The sequence below is a fragment of the Aegilops tauschii genome, chromosome 3, assembly GCF_002575655.3.
Source record: "Aegilops tauschii subsp. strangulata cultivar AL8/78 chromosome 3, Aet v6.0, whole genome shotgun sequence".
In the NCBI taxonomy this organism is placed as follows: domain Eukaryota; kingdom Viridiplantae; phylum Streptophyta; class Magnoliopsida; order Poales; family Poaceae; genus Aegilops; species Aegilops tauschii.
The window spans coordinates 541,744,549-541,764,605 of NC_053037.3; the positions used below are offsets into that span (position 1 = coordinate 541,744,549).

The window sequence follows — 20,057 nt, forward strand, 5'->3', positions numbered from 1 at the left end:
TCCCATGCACACATCTAAGCTGACTACGAGCTGATGGCACTAAACAGTTCACTCAAGATGGCAATCTAAGTGAACACATCCGGGACGACAAATTGTGTTTTTAGAGCATGGCAACTTTGACCAGTTTCCTTTGATGTAACACAAACAATTTTCTTCTGCCACCATGGCAAATCCTTAACAAATTGAATTTCTTTAGGCTGGCAATTCTTTACATTGCACAGAAAATCCTTGAAAACTCATGGCAATTAGTTTGTTGTAGCATGACAAACTCCTTGCAATCTTTTCTACTAGCATGTCATTGTTTTACCACGTGACATATGTGGTAAGTAATTCAAACCAATTCAAAAAAAAAGCATGTCATTGTTTTCTTTACAACACGGCAAATCTTTATACAATGGCACGGCAAATATATTTGTTTTAGTGTGACAATTCTTGAGCATTCACTGGGTGTGATTTTTTGAGGGAATACTCGCAGATCGCGTGTGTTCGGTGGGATGACCTCCTTTTTTTTTGTGCGGGTGACCTCCCTGTAACATCAGCGCAATGTTTGGGTCCAAAACTTAAGCTCGAATAGTTAAAAATATAAAGTAGATTTCACTATTTATGAAATGTAAATACTAGTAGATATGTGAATTCCAATAGTGATATTTATTTGCCCAACAGTAACACAATAACACAAGCCCCAAAGTGAACCATGCATATGAACACATATAAAAAAGAAAGTTAACCATGAACAGTACGTAGTATACAACGATGAGAGCTGCGTGCTCAGCCTTCAGATTTCCACGGGAAGCTCCCTGGACGGCGACGGCAACAGGTGCAGCTGGTTTTTCCTCCTCGCCGTCGAGCCGACGATCATGTCCATGTCGAGCTCATCCGGCCGCATTCCGTTGGGGAGGCTCCAGTCGAAGTAGTAGAGAAGTCGCGCCACGATGAGCTCCAGCACGGCGAGCCCGAAGGTATCTCCAGGACACATCCTCCTCCCGCTACCGAACGGGAGGTACTCGAACTGCAAGCCTTTGAAGTCCCCCGCGGCGCCACCGTCGAACCTCTCCGGCCTGAACTCCTCCGCGTCGGGCCAGTGCTCGGGGCTCCGTGCCATCGCCCACGCGTTGACGATGACCTTGCTGCCCTTGGCGACCTCGAACCCGCCGATCTCGCAGGTCGCCCCGCAGAGGCGGGGAAGAAGGAGCGGCAGCACCGGGTTCAGCCTCAGGCCCTCCTTGATCACCATCTTCATGTAGCGTAGCTTGTCGATGAGGCCCTCATGGTCTTCCGGTCTCTTGCCGTCGAGTGTTTGTCGAACCTCAGCCTGCGCTTTGGCCATCGCATCGGGGTTCCTCATGAGCTCCGACATGATCCACTCGGCGGCCGACGACGTTGTCTCCGTGCCTCCGGTGAGCATGTCCTAAACCACGACGAACATGCATGTATGAATCAAAGAAGAGAGAAGGCCGGACATGGTTTAATTTGAGGGCGTATATGTCACCACTTACAAATAAGATTGCTTTGATGCTTGTCATGCTGATGGGGACCTCAAGCTTCCCCTCATCCTTGATCCGAAGCAAGACACTCAGGAGGTGTTCTTGTTCATCTCCGGTGGTCTTCGACGTCGTTGATGTCTTCTTCTTCTCCGCTCGCTGTGCCTCGCACTCAGCGATCATCTTGTCAAATATGGCGTCGAGCTGACGGCGCGTTCGCCACAGCCGGCGTGTCAGCCCAGTGGCGACGTCCACGAACCACAGCGACGGGAAGAGGTCCCCGGCGCTGAAACCCCCGCCTTCTTTCACAGCAACTTCGACGACCGGCATGTACTGCTTCTGGAGCTCCTCGTCACACAGCCGGCCGAACGTCGCCTTCGCGGTGATCGAGATAGAGCACGAACAGAGCAGCCTCCCGAGGTTGACCGGCTCGCCGCCTCGGCCCGCGGCGCCGACCTTCCTGACGAGGGAGCGGGTCTCGCCGTCCCGGACAGGCGCGAGCTGCCGCACCTTGTGCGCGCTGAGGAGCTCGATCATGCAGAGCTTGCGCAGCATCCGCCAGTACGCGCCGTACGGCGCGAAAGCGATGTCCATGTTCCCGTAGAGGATGATGTCCGAGGTGAGCATGCTCGGCCGCGACGCGAAGGTGAGGTCCTTGTCCCGGAGCACCTCCTGCGCCGCCGCCGGCGAGGAGATCACGACGGCGTCGACTTGGCCGAGCCGCAGGGACATCACCGGGCCGTGCTTCCTGGCCAGGTCCCGTAGCGCCGCCTGCGGCTGCGAGGTGAGGAGGTGGAGAAGGTTGCCGATCACGGGAAGACACCATGGACCCGGAGGCCGCTTCTTCTTGGAACTTGCTGAAGTTTTGCGGCTAAGAAAGGACACGAGGATCACCAGTGAGACGACGGAGAGGAAGACGGTGGCTGCGCTTAGCTCCATGTGGATGTCTTGGCTTGGTTTGTTTTGCTGAGGACTAACAGCAAGAAAATGCTCTTGCGGTTTTATAAGCCATGCGATGTCTGGCGGTATCAACTGTCAACTGCACTATGGTAGTATGAATTGAATTCAAATATAACTTATAGGTGCATGTGGAAAGATACAACACTTCTGCTTCGGTAGACCCCCTCTAAACACAAGGACGACTCAAATTAGCCCATACCTCTTCATAGGAAGAGGCATGATAGTCATATTTATAAATTCTTCGCCGTACATATACGCTAAACATTTTTTTTAGTCCATGAATGAACGCGCACATCCTCCCGCGCTGGACCGGCCCATGCATCATGTTTTTAGGATTCGAACCGCACTCCAGCAGTAATTAGCACATGCGCAATAACCAACTGGGCAACCGAACAGCTTGTGGTAGATATATTGTTTTGACTAAAAATAGAACACAGGAAAAGCGCACTATATCCTGTTTGGTTTTCTTTTCCTCTTTATTTTTCCTTTTCTTTATTTGTTTCCCTTTTCTTTCTTAAATGCGTAAAGATATTTAAATTCGTGAATTTTTCTTCAAAGTGGGTGAACTTTTTTCTCCAAAAATGGTGAAGTTTTTTTTCCCAAATTCCTGAACTATTTAAATATTGAACTTTTTATAAAAATGATGAATTTGATTTTAAAAATCAATGAACTTTTTTTCAAAATCGATAAACTTTTTTTCTAATTTGTGAACTTTTCCGAACATTGATGAAGTCTTGTTTTACTTTTTCTGATCAATGAGCTTTCTTAAAATCCAGTGAACTTTTTAAATTTTTTGTGAACTTTCTTGAATTCCTAATTATTTATTTTAAAAATTATCTAAAGGTCAATAATCAAGTTGTAATTAAACTCCATCCTCTTTCTTAATGAGTGTTCTTTGAAATTCATCTTGGATGCTTGGCATGGTGATACTAGTGTGTGGAACAAATTCGAGTCCATTTTATTGATGTGAAAAAGTGCATCCAACCAGCCTACCCGAACCATCACCTTTGAACATGATATGCTTCTTGCCATGCACGAAATGACACCAAAACTTGTCAGTATGTGGCCATGCTCATGGTTGGCCTTCATGCAAAATTTGAAGGAATTCGGACACCTAACACACATTGTGTCACGTTCGGTTAGTGTTTTAGGATTTTTTTCACGGGAAAACCTTAGTAAATGCATAAAAAGTCAGAACTCAATGAAATTTATCATGGATGCTTTGCATGGTGATGTTAGTGTTTCGAAAAAAATTGGTTTCATTTTATTGGTGTGAAATAAAAGTTCAACCAGACTTGCCCTACCGGCCTACTCAAACCACCACCTTTGAACATGGTGTGCTTCTTGCCATGCATGAAATAACACCAATTTTTGCCAGCATGTGAGCATGCTCATGGCAGGCCTCCATTAAAAATTTGAAGAAATTTGGACACCGAACGCTCGTTGCGTCACGTTCGGCTAGTGTTTTAGGGTTTTTTTCACTAGGAAAACCCTAGAAAATGTATAAAAGGTCAGAATTCAATGAAACTTATCATGGATGCTTGACATGGTGATACTAGTGTGTGGAAAAAAAATTGGGTCAATTTTATTGATGTGGGCATTTTTTGAAAGAAAAAGAATGAAGAACGAAAAACGAAAAACAACAAGAATGAAAAGAAACAAAAAAGAACAGTAAACCGGTCGTTGAATAATTTAGTTTCATTTTCCTTTTTCTATTTAATAGATGCTCAGAAATTTTAAAAGTGTCCGATTCTTTTATGTGAGCATATTCCTATTTAAACGAACAATAAACAAACATTTTTGTTTAAATGAACAATTTTTCTATTTAATAGATGTTCAGAAATTTAATCATATTAATGTGAGCATTTTCTATTTAAACAAACAATTTTTTGACATATCTGTAAAATTCTCTTGAAATGCGAATATCTGTACTTTATGAACAAAATTTTGAAAAGCGATTTTTTAAATTAAAAAAAAGAAGTGTGAGAATTTTTAGAGAATAAAAAAGAAACAAAAATGAAAAAAGACAAATAGAAAAAACGAAAAAGAAATAGTAATAACAGTACCGATTCAACAATGGGCCGGCCCAGCCGCAAACTGAAGTAGAAGAAAAGAAAAAAAGAAGTAAAAACAGCCAAACATTAGGTTGTTCTAGTTGGTTAATGTGGTCTTCCTTAGACCAAGAGGTCTTGAGTTCGATACAAGGTGCCTGCACTATTTTTTGAAATTTAATAAAAAGTGGGTATGATGTCTCGTATGTGTCACATAAGCGTATGAGTATACGGTTTGATGAAATGACTATACCACCCTTATACAGTTTGTGGAGGGGGGTCTACTGAAGCAGGCCTCAAGATACAATTCTTTTATATAACATGTGGAAAGCAAATTGAAATAAAAAGATTTGAATTTATGAAAGTACATACTTTCAAGTTTAACATACTACTATCAAATTGCCCGTGAGTTGCATGATTCAAAGTAGAAAAATACATGTTCACAAACTTGCGGGGAAAACACTCTAGTTTCTATGGTGCTTTGTCCGTGATGCTCTGTGACCTGAGACTATGAGAGGTTGCTTTATATATAAAGCATGGTGAAAACCTGTTTTGAGTCTGTTTGGATGGGGCGAGGAAAGGATATAATTGATTTGAATAGACGGTGGGCTATGTTGCAAAAATGTCACAACTTAACTCAAATGTGTTAGATGTAGATCTGATGGTCAGAACTGATGGATGGAAGATACATCGTCATCATGAACCGAGTTTATATTACAGAAGTAAAGATAGGTGCATGACTACGCCGGATACAATCCAAAATTACTGTGTTGACCCGTCATCTTGATAAACAATTGGATGACCATTGTCCAACTGGACAGCTCATCCTGTTTGTTTGACAATAGCATTGTCACATGGACAGGTCATCTTGATTTATTCAAGAAATTGGATTGTTTTCTTCCCAGATAATGGAAGAGAATAAATAACCATCATTTGTGCATTCAAAGATGGAGACAACCTAAATAATTAGATGGTCAACACGACAAGCAAAGATGGAAACGGCAGCAAGCAACGTCTATTGCCAAAACTGTTGGGGCTTAATTCCCAGATAGCTCAGTACAACCTATTTCTACGGTGCTACATAGACCAAGAGGGGGACTGGTTGATAGATAAGGACATTTCTAACCGATCCCCAATAATCGGTTAGACGAGTAAAATTTCGGTTTTACTTCTCTAACCGGATCTAACCGATCCCCAATAGCCCATAGTGGAGTAAAAATTATATTCGGCTGCCACAAATCTCCCTATATTCACTCCACTGCTTGACGACATAGTAAAAAAATCTCTCCTCTCTTCCTCGCCTTTGCCTCCTCTTCTCACCTTCACCCCGCCGCCCCCTCTCCTCCCAATGGCTAGACGCAGTGGCTGAAGGTCCCCGCCGTCGATCCGCAGCGCGGACCCGTGCCGCCACGCCCGCGGGTCGCCGTCTAGCGGTGCATCCTCTAGCAGCAGCCGCAAGTCCGATCCGGCCGCACCCACCCGATTCGCTGACTTCCTGGAGCTCCCTCCGCCGCGGCTGCCGCAGAGGACCCGCCTCGGCGTCCAGCAACACTCACGGGGGACATGGGTGGCGGAGATCACCGATCGGGAGACCGATAAGAGGAAGTGGGTCGGGTCCTTCCACACGGCGGAGCTCGCAGTGATGGAGTACGACCGGTGGCAAGTCTTGTTTCCTGGCTCCGCCGTCCGGCTGAACTTCCCGTTTGGGACAGCACCGGTCCACCTCGTCCCACCGGAGCCGGGTGTGGTGATCACGGCAATGGCTCGGGAGGACCGAGAGCCGAGGGAGCGCCTCGAGGCGGAGGCCGCCGACGAGGCGTATATGGAGAACCTCCGCCGCCAGCACCCCGAGCTCGTGGAGGCAGAGTAGGCGATATTCACCGACAATGGAGGGAGGTCATCGCCATCTCCGACAACGAGGTGCAAGGCGACGAGGAGGGCGGCAAGGAGGACGGCGAGGAGGAGGAGGAGTTCGACGTCGAGGAGTGGCGGAGCATCTTTCCCGACTACGACGACGACACGGCCTCGACCCATGTCTCACCAGCGGTGGCCTGTCGAGGAAGGGCTCGACCTCCACTATGGCGATGAGTAGTCTAGTTTATTTTTAGTATTAAGTTTAAATTTATGTTTAATGTTTGGTTGTCAAGACTATGTTGAACTTACGTTTAAATTTATGCAAATATCGTTGAATCTAGATTGAATTTATGCAAATTTATGTTTTACTCAGCTAAGTTTAGCGGATCGTCTAGAACCGACCAAAACTTAGTGGGGTATAAATACTCCACTAAGGTTTACTCAGCTGGAAACTCCACTATTTTATATGGGGTCGTTTCGAAATGCCGTAAGTAAATTGAAGGGGATTAAAATTTAAATCATTCACTAATAAAAGAATAATGTAGTTACAACATATAAAATTGATCAACACAAAGCAAATAGAAGTATGTGAGCTTAGAGTACACAAATCCGATGTAGATGTACATGCATGTAGGCCGTCCCCAAGCATATATGAGTCAAATATAAAGCCCGCATGAACTAAAAGTCACACCATATGTGCAAAACAACACTCAAGGAAGAGGTGATGAATGGTCTCATCCTTATTACAAAAAGCACAAAAACTCTATGAGGATTTGTTGATCACTGTTTAGAATCGCATCAAGTGAGCATTTCAAGCGGCAAGACTCTATATCATTAGGTTCAAAGACATTTTCATGCTTTTTCATATTTTCATCTTTTATCATCTTTTTAGTAATTAAATTCCATGAGTTTTTAGTTTAATACACTTGCATTTGTATCCAAGAAAATTAGACCTTAAATGTTTGCCCCAGCTAAGTTCAATTCTTGGATCTGCCACTGATTAGACCTGACTTTAAGTAGTTGGTCCTCAAAGCCTAGTATAAGTCTTGTAAGAGTACTAAGCTAGTAGTTATTTTGAGACAATAGGTTAAAACCTTTAGAAAACTAGCTAAAGGTTGGAGAGTTAATGCTCTAAATAGAGAGAACTAAAGAAACATTTTGTCATTGCCAGAGCATGATATATATTTATATATATATCGAGGCACATAACTACACTCATACTCCTTTAGAGAAAGCTAGACGGAATGTGATTTTGGCTAAGATTAATAGTCTATGGGTGACGTTGAAAATTAATTCAAGACAAAGGGCTAGAGATAGGGACACATTAGAGGAAGGTAGAAACATTGCATATTTACATGTAGTGGCTAACCAAAAGACAAAGAAATTTACTAGTCCCTAAGTAGAGATATGTTTCATCCTTGTGAAGGAAATATGCCTTAGAGGCAATAATAAAGTTATTATTTATTTCATTATATCATGATAAATGTTTATTATTCATGCTAGAATTGTATTAACCGGAAACATAATACTTGTGTGAATACATAGACAAACAGTGTCACTAGTATGCCTCTACTTGACTAGCTCGTTGATCAAAGATGGTTATGTTTCCTAGCCATAGACATGAGTTGTCATTTGATTAACGGGATCACATCATTAGGAGAATGATGTGATTGACTTGACCCATTCCGTTAGCTTAGCACTCGATCGTTTAGTATGTTGCTATTGCTTTCTTCATAACTTATACATGTTCCTATGACTATGAGATTATGCAACTCCCGTTTACCGGAGGAACACTTTGTGTGCTACCAAACGTCACAAGTAACTGGGTGATTATAAAGGTGCTCTACAGGTGTCTCCAAAGGTACTTGTTGGGTTGGCGTATTTCGAGGTTAGGATTTGTCACTCCGATTGTCGGAGAGGTATCTCTGGGCCCACTCAGTAATACACATCACTATAAGCCTTGCAAGCATTGTAACTAATGAGTTAGTTGCGGGATGATGTATTACGGAACGAGTAAAGAGACTTGCCGGTAACGAGATTGAACTAGGTATCGAGATACCGACGATCGAATCTCGGGCAAGTAACATACCGATGACAAAGGGAACAACGTATGTTGTTATGCGGTCTGACCGATAAAGATCTTCGTAGAATATGTGGGAGCCAATATGAGCATCCAGGTTCCGCTATTGGTTATTGACCGGAGAGGTGTCTCGGTCATGTCTACATAGTTCTCGAACCCGTAGGGTCCGCACGCTTAACGTTACGATGACAGTTATATTATGAGTTTATATGTTTTGATGTATCGAAGGTTGTTCGGAGTCCCGGATGTGATCACGGACATGACGAGGAGTCTCGAAATAGTCGAGACATAAAGATTGATATATTGGAAGCCTATGTTTGGATATCGGAAGTGTTCCGGGTGAAATCGGGATTTTTCCGGAGTACCGGGAGGTTACCGGAACCCCCCGGTAACTTAATGGGCCTTAGTGGGCCTAGGTGGAAGAGAGGAGAGGAGGCCAGGTGTGACGCCTCCGATTTGACCGTACACTAATCATGCACGCAAATATGTACGATCAAGATCAGGGACTCACGGGAAGATATCACAACACAACTCTACAACATAAATAAGTCATACAAGCATCATAATACAAGCCAGGGGCCTCGAGGTCTCGAATACAAGTGCTCGATCATAGACAAGTCAGCAGAAGCAACAATATCTGAGTACAGACATAAGTTAAACAAGTTTGCCTTAAGAAGGCTAGCACAAAAGTAACAACGATCGAAAAGGCAAGGCCTCCTGCCTGGGACCTCCTAACTACTCCTCGAAGCCGAACTCCATGTAGAATCATCCTCGGGATCTCTAGCTCCTGGACTCCAGCATCTGGTTGCAACAACCAGGTATAGAAAGGGGAAAAGAGGGAGAAAAGCAACCGTGAGTACTCATCCAAAGTACTCGCAAGCAAGGAGCTACACTATATATGCATGGGTATATGTGTAAAGGGCCATATCAGTGGACTGAACTGCAGAATGCCAGAATAAGAGGGGGATAGCTAATCCTGTCGAAGACTACGCTTCTGGCAGCCTCCATCTTGCATCATGTAGAAGAGAGTAGATTGAAGTCCTCCAAGTGGCATCGTATAGCATAATCCTACCCGGCGATCCCCTCCTCGTCGCCCTGTTAGAGAGCGATCACTGGGTTGTATCTGGCACTTGGAAGGGTGTATTTTATTCAGTATCCAGTTCTAGTTGTCATAAGGTCAAGGTACAACTCCGGGTCGTCCTTTTACCGAGGGACACGGCTATTCGAATAGATAAACTTCCCTGCAGGGGTGCACCACATAACCCAACACGCTCGATCCCATTTGGCCGGACACACTTTTCTGGGTCATGCCCGGCCTCGGAAGATCAACACGTCGCAGCCCCACCTAAGCACAACAGAGAGGTCAGCACGCCGGTCTAACCCTATGCGCGCAGGGGTCTGGGCCCATCGCCCTATGCACACCTGCACGTTGCGAACGCGGCCGGAAGCAGACCTAGCCTAGTGGCGTTCCAGTCCAATCCGGCGCGCGCCACTCAGTCGCTGACGTCACGAAGGCTTCGGCTGATACCACGACGCCGGGATACCCATAACTACTCCCGCGTAGATGGTTAGTGCGTATAGCCCAAATGGCCAGACTCAGATCAAATACCAAGACCTCGTTATGCGTGTTATGTCGAAGTAACCGCGGACGCCGTCCAGGGCCAGGACCACCTCTCGCCTAGGTGGTCTCAACCTGCCCTGTTGCTCCACCACAAAGATCCACTTGCGAGTACTCCTACGAGCCGACCCGACTTTAGTCATCACATGTGTCATGTATATAGTATATAAGTATATACCCGTGATCACCGCCCAAGTGATCACGGCCCGATAGTATAGCACAGCAGACGGACAAGGATGTAGGGCCACTGATGGAAAACTAGCATCCTATACTAAGCATGTAGGATTGCAGGTAAAGGTAACAACAGTAGTAGCAAGGGCAGGCTATGCATCAGTATAGGATTAACGGAAAGCAGTAACAGGCTATACTACTCTAATGCAAGCAGTATAGATAAGAATAGGCGATATCTGGTGATCAAGGGGGGGGGCTTGCCTGGTTGCTCTGGCAAGTAGGAGGGGTCGTCAACTCCGTAGTCGAACTGGGCAGCAGCAGTGTCGGTCTCCTAGTCTACCGGAGAGAAGAGGGGGGAAGAAATAGTAAATACAATGCAAACATAAGCATGACGATGCGTGACATGACAATGAGCGGTGCTAGGTGTGTCCTAACGCGACAGTAGGTGGTACCGGCGAAGGGGGGGACATCCGGGAAAGTATTCCCGCTGTTTCGCGTTTTCGAACAAACGGACCGGAGGGGGAAAGTTGCGAGTTCGATAGGTTAGGGATGTGTGGTGGACGAACGGGCCGCGTATCCGGATTCGTCTCGTCATTCTGAGCAACTTTCATGTACAAAGTATTTTCCATCCGAGTTACGGATTAAAAGATATGATTTTCAAAAGAATTTATTAATTTTCTGGAATTTAATTAATTATTTAATTTAATTCGAAATTTGGATTTATGACATCAGCATGATGTCATGCTGACGTCAGCAGTCAACGTTGACCTGGTCAACCTGTCAGATGGGTCCCACCTGTGAGGGACTGTTTAGCTAATTAACAGTGGTTAATTAGGTTAACTAGTAAAACGCCCGTGCGTTGCCACAGGCCTTTGAGAAAAAAGATAAGGTGCTACTCACTGAGTTAATATTACCGACAACAATGTCGTTTAAGCTAACTCACATCTTTTTTTTCGACAGTCGGCTAACACACATCATATTATTAAACACAATAATCTTAGAGCACATACAGCTAATCCCCTCAAATCTACGGACACGCCCGATCGTTAACTGCACAGGAGAGAGAAGGAAAATGGTAACCCAACCCGACCCTTATATCATCCCCGGTCCAGGCTATCCGCAAACTCTCATATTGACACCAAATATGGGGAGTATATGAGGCTCATAGACGCGCATGGTCGATCTGCCACGTAGGATGTGGCCCACCATGGACTACCTTTTCTTTCTTTTCTTTCTCTCTCTTCATCTCCACCAAGCACATGCACGTCACCGGATATATAAGGGACAAAATGAGGAGTATGGTTGCATGAACGGACAAATAGAGGCTCAAAACGGACACTGACTGGGCGCTTCTGTGGACTTTTAGGGTGCGTGGATTTGCTAAATCCGGCTATAGATGCTTCTATTGACAACTCAAACAGTCATGTTTTTTTAGTTGAAATGAGTTTTGTTTTATTCATTCATTTTAGCACGATCCGAGACCAAAAACATCACGAATACGATATGATATGTACCTGGCCCAAGTTTCACATAACTTATTCGCACAATCCTCTTTAGTTAGCCAAAGAGAAGCTCCATTAGTCAAGCATCTCACCCATACCACCCTGAAACTCCTCTCTTGATGGTATGCACTCCTTTACCTCCTCAGCAATAGGCCATAGATTGATCTATCAATTTCCGAGCTTCTTAATTTAGCCGCCACTGTTTTTGAGTCTGCTCCAAGATAAGCTTTGCCACGTCCAATTCACGTGCAAGCTGAGCTGCCCATCGAATACACCGGACGACATTCCATTATGGAAATCTGGCAGAGAGGTGAACATCTACAAGGCTATAAATCAAAACGAACAAATCAACTATTCATAGATACCAAATTTAAGAAGCTCGCAAAATGTTCCTGCTATAAAACTGTATAGTGCTACCCATCTTCATGTTGTTCCCTCCGTTCGTTCAAACTGAAAATAAGTAGAAGAAAATGAAAAAGAAGAAAAAAAAAGATTACAAAATACTCCCTCCGTTCCTAAATATAAGTCTTTTGGAGATTTCACTATAGACTACGTACAGAGCAAAATGAGCGAACATATACTCTAAAAGGCGTCTATATACATCCGAATCTAGTCTCTATAGTGGAATCTCTAAAAGGAATTATATTTAGGAACAGAGGGAGTACATGTCTCATGCAGTCAGGAACTTCAGATTTTGAATAAGCTTATGCTTGTACTCATCTTCCAGTACTCTATCAGGAGCCAAAGTAACTAAACATCCTCCATCACCTCTTGCAAATCTCAGAACCTCCAATCCTTGATGCACTAAACTGACTTTCACCACAACCAGTTCTTTCCCTCATCGCCCCGCTCGAATGAAAAGGAGACTGAAAAGAAAGCGATATAAGTACATCAAGGAATCAGATGAGGGCTATTGACAATCCATAAATCCCATGAGTCCTACTGGTGGTATACATGAATAACCAAATGCCATTTACAATTCTCCTGAAGGTGGGTAAATAGAATGTCTAACCAAAGCACATCTTACAACCACATATTAGAGGTTCGATATCTTTCAGGCCAATTGCAAATAATGATGAACACTCTGACTACACTAAGAGAATGGATGCGACATGATGTGAAACATATACTGACATTGCATCATGTAAAGGGTTAGTGGTGGTACTGATTATTTGTTGTTATTAGCAAATCCTTTTAGAGACCATGGATGACTAACACGATGTTGCAATCAATTTGTAATTAAAGAGACCAAAAGTTCTTTTTTTTAACCAGAAAGTCCTTGCGCCGGAGTTCGGACAAACCCCTCAATAACATGACCAAATTTGTTTTGGCTCTGGTTATCACATATCAAGTACGAACCAGCAAACATACAGACTTGTGAAGCTGATAAGAAATCATCAAAGTTATGTGAACTTGAAACTAAAAGTCCAACAGAGGAGCGAGGAACTAACCTTGTTATCATTTCTCTGAAGTCTGAACCTCGCCTAGTTCTTGGTCCAATGTGAGTATGCTTCAGAGATAATGATTTCTTATGTAACATGCGCTTTCACATCTGAAAAAGCACATAAATATATATAATAGGAATAGTAATCAGATGCTCAAAAAATATAACCTGAACATATCAGTGCTTAAACCAAATTATCTATACACAACCATAGATACTAAAAGAACCATCTAACAGAACCATGGAAGGCTTAGGTTGCATGTCCTCAACTGAAATGGGTGAGTTCTGGACATCCTTCTAAGCTACTCTGTTTAACATAGCTCATGATCAATACTTCATGCATTTACCAAGCCTGCTAATGCTTTTTTGAAGTTGACGTCCCAATTTAAAATTCAAATATCAATTTGCACCAATAAAATATTTCTTGATATGTAGGTGCATCCGACAAACTGTAGACACGAAATACTCATTGCATGAACCAAAAGTACATGAGCTACCTGTAGATGCAAGGAAATAATGACAAACCGCAACCAGTTCTCCTATCAGTATGTAACTGTGTGCCATTAATCTCAATATACCTCACTCTTGGGCGAAGTCAAGATCCATTCTAGATCAGTGCAAGAAGCTTCAATACTACACCTTCCATAAAATACAGGAACTTGTCCATATTTTACTGCATCTCCCAATAGTAGCAATATCATAATCTTCTGCCGCTTGCTCCCTTCTTCTAGTTTCGGCAAGAAAAAATTATTCAGTAAACTGAAATTGAAAATCTTTTGGGAAGTAGGTCGGCTCGGTGTGAAGCAATGGTTTTAGGTAACTGTCTCTGGTTCAAACTTTGCCAATGGGTGTGTATCGTCAACCATATTTCTACCTTCCAGTAAGCATGAAAGATAATTATTCCAAAACTACCTACGTGAACATCGTTGTCTGCATATATCAAGAAATAAAGATAAATTCCTATAACTACTGGCTTGTTCCTGCAGGATAAAGAAAATGTTCTTTTTTCGCTATTTTACCTTGGCAGACATCAGGGGCATTCAGTGATAACACCATTCTTAAATATGTCTCCACCAAAGTAATCATAGCATGCCCTGTTGGTAAAACATGAACAATTCTTATTTATCTGCATTCTCATAGTTCAGCTGTTCCAGATTTAAATACACAAATTTGATGACAAAGCATACTGGAGAGCAGGAAACAGCTATAAGTTTCTGAAGTTAGAAAAAAAAATCAGTGCTTAAATGGCATATAGGCTTCAGGTCAGATCATTTTTTTATAAAATTGTCCTGTCGTGCTCACACAATATTATGCATCTAATCCTAGGCATTTAAGTAACCAAATTATTATGAATAATCTGTGGACACATATTTATCTATTCTGAGCCAACTTCTTTGGATTCCTAACTTGTATAGCTGAATCAAACTCACTGAATCAAGCGGATGCTATGAGCTGCAAGGCTAAAGAGAATATGTTACAACTATTTGTACTACAGTCAAAAAAATTGCACGCATGATAAATTTTGACATTCGCCAGTGAGGAAAGGACATCAAAAGCTGCTACTATATACTGGGTTAAGTGGACGGAACAAAAATCACAAATCTATACCAAAATAATTTGTATATAGCCATAAAACAAAATCCATTGCAAGAAGATGCTACGTACATACCTTGACCTACAGTAGCAGCAGCAGCCAAACACCAACAGAGAGCACCTTCAATGAGCAGACTAAGCAGCGTGTGGCGAGGGGAAGTGGCACCACTTGACCACCATACAACACTCATCATTAGGTCAATGTCCACACTACCCAAGCCTCAAACTCTAGGTTCATCTCTTTTGTCAATCTATTGAGTTGAATTGATGCTCTTGGGTAGTGAGAGACACGATCCATGGAGGTAGATTGGGTACAGGGGTTAGAACTTGGTCTTGAACTTGGTGTCGGGACGATGTGGGCGCAGCCGGGGCGTAAACCATCAATAACCATATTCCTTGTGTTGAAAACATAGTCATGTACCCTTGTAAATACAATCATAATAAACCTGCTCTAATGTCGGTCACTACCCGTCTCAATTCCCCTAACTCGAGGTTGCAACTTGCAACTTCAAGAATCATTCTAATAAAATCATACCGCGAGTGTTTTCCCATCAGGGGCGATGTCCCTGTCATGGAAGCACCACCTGTCAACTCCAAGCTTCTTCATGAACTCGAATTGAGATATCACCGAAACAGAAATCGAAGCATAAGTTGTTGATTCCAGCCATGGACCTAAGACACAAGATCAGGTAATTCCCATACTTCTTCTCTTAGCCATGGCCAGGGAATTTGTGCCATCCTCCCAAGGCCAGTTCTTTGTAGGTGCACCAAAAGGATCTCCTCCAGTACCCCGAAACATATGCCAGAATGCCACACTGAACCGCAACCTAACCTGTAGCACAAAACAAATATATAATCCTAGTGCAGCACATAATGTACAAGTAAATTAAAAGGATAATCCTAGTGAGCAAATGAATCAACCCTCTGTAAAATTTAATATATATCATGCACGCAAATATCAAAGGAATATAAGAAATGTAGGTGGAGAATATGTACAGGACACCGTTCATAACATGGAATTAACTAAGAAATTTCTAGCCAGTCTTACAATCCTTGTTTCTTGAGTTTGCCTAGATCATGAAGGTGAGAAAGAGCATCAACTGTAGTGAGCAGATGTCAACCCTCTGTACTCAGTAGAATGGTTTGTGATTTAGGAATATGTGGCCTGGGTAAGGAAAGTTAAGATTTGCAAGGAAAGATTAGTACGGGGATGGATCGGGCTGGGTGGGGCTCTCATGATCATCCATTTGGGTATGCTAGAAAAAAACCAGAGGAAAATCGGTGGGCTTTTCTTTCTTTGGAAAAAAAATCAGACGGGAGGTGGGCTAGCATTGAGAAAATCGGTGGAGGGGCTAGCAATTGAATTTCAGTTTCAGTACTATTAAGTACTTTCTCAACAGTACTAAATGCTCCTTTACTCGGTGGTCAAACGCATGCCATTGTTCTGCAGTATGCAGGTGTGTTATCCAGTAATCATAACTCGAGCGTCTAAAATAAAGCATGAAAATTACGAAACACACCTTGCCCATTTTGTTGTGTAATAGGAACGACATCCAATTCCAATACTGATGGTAAATGAGACCGGAGGAGAAGTGTCAACTCAAGTAAAATCATTTACATCGACCTTCACCTTAGAATTAATATGAATTAGTATGTAATCATCAACATCAAAAGCAGTATTTCCGATGGACTGAGACAATTCTCAGATGTGTCCATAAAAGGGCTACTAAGCAGGAACCGAAATCATGATTATCTTACCAAAATTATGCACTTCCGATGGGCTTGAACATGAGATCTCCGCGGTGTGGCAAATAACATCTAAACTACCAGTATCTGCATGATGCCAAGACGAGAAAGGTAGCGTCACCTCCACCGTGTCTCTGACATTCATGATCTGCCCCGCTGTTGTATCAATGGCCGTGGCAATTGAATATTTGTATCAACGACATGCTTTCATGCTCTGCTCGGCTGCTGTGTCAATGATGTAGTTGGAGTCCCTTCTTTGCTTCTCGAGGCATAGACCATGGACGCCCTCCTGGGAGCGACTTTCAGTAGAACAGACGCCTAACGCACGACCGACGGCAACACCCTCCAGTGCGCGACATCATTTCTTCGTCCTACTACGGCAGTCGTCCTTCGAGTTTCAAACTTTGTCCAAAAACTTTGAATCGTAGGAATTATCATTTTCGGAAATACGCTACACAATGAAACGAGTACACATGTGGCAGCTGGAATGTTTTTGACAGAAATAATGTTGTAGCTAAAAGCATTTCTAGCAACCTAAAGGAACAACCACTGCTGCTGATTTTATAGACACATACTTATGCAGATTATTGTATGAACAACCCCTAAACTATGTGTGTGTAGTTTCAGAATTTTAATATCACTTGACACCAAAGATGGCTATGATCAGAAGGATAGAAAGACATGCATACTTAGTGTTTATTCCCCATCAGTTTGTGATAAATGAAAGGTGTTAGCCAAGCATAATGTGCACAGGATCTGTCCTGGTAATTCATTTCCAATAAAGCCAGGTGATTTTTCAGCAAAAAGAATGGCATGTGATCCCATGATAGTTATTTTTTAATTTTTTTTGCGAAAACCATGATACAGTTATTAGATATATCTAGTGTCGATCGGTCCTACTGTGGCCTTAAGAGAATAAGTAGACATGCGGCCAGAAACATATATATAGGTAGATATCATAAGGTCCAGGTTCTGTCCAGAACAATCGTCTTTAGCAAGTCACCAAATCAAAATATATCCATTTGTACAATTGTACTGAGTTTGAACATGCTTAAATACATAGAAATTAGAAAGTAAATAGCAGATTATATTGTCTGAAACTGATCTTCCTGGAGAGGATTATATTAGCAGCAACTGGTTAGTTCTAACAAAATATGATTCGTCTATTTACTTAAATAATGGTTCACTTATTCACCTTCAATGTTTTGGCGTGATGGTGTTGATTCCCTTTCTGCCCTGCTTGTAATCTCATCAGGGCTTGAAATTTCCAATTTGTTGATGCTTGAAGGGCAACCATCTGCTACGTTCAACACGGACACCCTGCCATTACATATAATTTAATTGACAGATTCTTGCTAATGGTCAACGACTAACAATCAAACTATGAAATGCATCGCGGTTAATTCTCACTAAAACTAATAATTCATATATTTCAGTGAATTTTACGTTAATCAAATAATCGAACTAATTAATTACCAGCATATGGCTGAAGAGGCAGTTGGTTGTGGTGCCTTGGACCTCTGGACCCGAGGCATGCGAGGTTGCAGTTGCCCTCCGGCCGCCAATCATCGGGTACGGACTGAAGCACGCCCTAATGGCCGCCTCCGCCTCCTGGAATGTAACAGCATCAAACGGGGCATGGCATCAACTAACGGGACTGAATTAAGCAAGAAAATTAACTACTGAAGATCAGTCGATGACGAGGGGAAGAGAGATTTGTTTGGGTGGGTACTCACGAATCTGCCGCCATTGGATCTGCCAGTGCCCTTGTCTGTGATGATGACGACCTTGAGGATCTCGCCGCGCTCGAAGTGAGGATGACCTCGAGGTTGCCCACTATGAACATGTGCAAAACGAACACCTGAATCACAAAAAGAACATGGAGCAACATCATCAAAAAAAATCTCGCACGGCTGAATCCCGATTCGCTCATCTGTTTTTGGCCTGCAAAATAAACGCAAAAGTAAACAGAGGTGAAAATAATCCCCGCGCGTGGAGCAACTGGATGTCGCCTCGGGAGCCCCTGTAACAGTGTGACGTGGTCCATGTTTCCACCGGAGCCACCTCAAATCGACCCCAACCGCAAGGGGCCTGACGTTACCGCTGGGACCTCACGCCATCCGGGAGGTCGACGTCGTGCGGTCGCCATTGGATCGGACCGGGAGGAGGAGTGGAGAGGGCCGAATCCAGCAGCAAGGACCGGATCAGCACCATGGCGGCTGCATCCACCTCTCATGGACGCCATAGAGAGAATCCCCGCCGTGGAGGCAGAGCTGTGCGGGGCTAGCAGTGAGGAGTGGCGAGGAGAGGAGTGGTCAACGGACCTGAGGCAGTGCGTGACGGCGGCGACCTGGAGGCGGTGGTGTGGCACAACGACGACCTGGAGGCGGCGGCTCCTCTCGTTCCTCAGCGGAGGCGGCTCATCTCCGATCTCGGATCTCGGTGGCTACCTGTCTCGGGGCTGGGGCGGTCTCGAGAGATCTTAGGAAACAGATCGAGGGAGGCTCGTTGGCCAGGGCGGCGGCGAAGGGATGGAGCGGTGGCGGTGAAGGGACGAAGGGCGGCGGCGGGCGAAGGAGGGCACAGAGTCGGGCGACTGTTTCTCGCTCGAGGGCACGATACCTCGCTCGTACGTGCGGGCGATTGGTTTGCGATTTTTTTTCGCTGGTTAATTTTCGCCGGTTTGTTTTCGCTGGTTTATTTTCGTTCGTGTCAGTTGGATACGACGGGAGGTTGGGCGCGTGGGAGTGGGTGAGGGACTCGACCGGAGGGTTTTTCTTGGTTCATCGCGGCTGAGCGGGAGGTGGGAGCAAGTACCAAAAAAGACCATATTAGGTGGGACGAAAATAAAATCCGGAACACGGACTACCAACTGAGACATTAGGAGTAGAGACTAGTTATTAGGTTAATTAAGTTTAATTAGTTTAACTTAACAGGATTAATTGAGTTAATTAATTATCTTAATTAATTATCTTAATTATTTATTTATTTAATTAATTAATTATTTTTATTAATTTAATTTTTTTATTATTTTTTATTTCTTTTAATTATCGATCTGGGGCTAGGCCCCACATGTCATTGGCCCATCTGGCCAGGGCGGGGGCCCCTGTGGTCAGTGACCCAGGGTGGGGCGGCGGCTGTGCCTCGCGCGCGCGGCCACTAGGCGAAGCCAGGGCACGGCGAGGCCGGAACGGGGCCGGAGCGGCGAGCCGTGGTGCAGGGTGGGCACGGTGGCACGGCCGGGCGAGGACGGCGCCGGAGCAAGGGGCAGCCGCGCGGGGAGGCCGGAGCAGCGCAGTGGACGGAGAGGGGGGAGGTCGCCCATGGAGAGCAGGGCTTGAGGCGACGGCGGCCTCGCTTGGCAGCGAGAGGGGGCCGAGCCGTGGAAGTGCTGGGCGGAGCCGGTGCGGCTCGGCAGCAGGTCAAGGCGGAGGGGGGCATCAGGGTGGCGATGTGGGCGGTGGCCGGAGCTACGGGTGGTGGGTAAGGACATGCAGGAGCTCGTATCCGAGCTCGGGAAGGCACAGGGGGGTGGCGGAGCTCACAGCAATGCTGTA

General features: G+C 44.4%; 1 protein-coding gene across 1 annotated transcript; it reads right to left on the reverse strand.

Moving 5' to 3' along the window:
* Positions 1–618: 618 nt before the first annotated feature.
* Positions 619–2,505, reverse strand: LOC109743692 (cytochrome P450 CYP99A1). Its single transcript, XM_020302779.4, has 2 exons — positions 1,497–2,505; positions 619–1,408 (listed from the first exon to the last, which is right to left on the reverse strand). The coding sequence occupies exons 1-2, from the start codon at positions 2,418–2,420 to the stop codon at positions 776–778; spliced, it is 1,557 nt and encodes a 518-aa protein (XP_020158368.1). The 5' UTR covers positions 2,421–2,505; the 3' UTR covers positions 619–775.
* Positions 2,506–20,057: the final 17,552 nt, after the last annotated feature.

Coding starts and splice junctions, on each gene's coding strand:
- LOC109743692 (XM_020302779.4), bottom strand. CDS start 2,420: ATGGAGCTAAGCGCAGCCACCGTCTTCCTCTCCGTCGTCTCACTGGTG. Junction 1,409..1,496: donor GCATCAAAGCAATCTTATTT/GTAAGTGGTGAC, acceptor GTCGTGGTTTAG/GACATGCTCACCGGAGGCAC.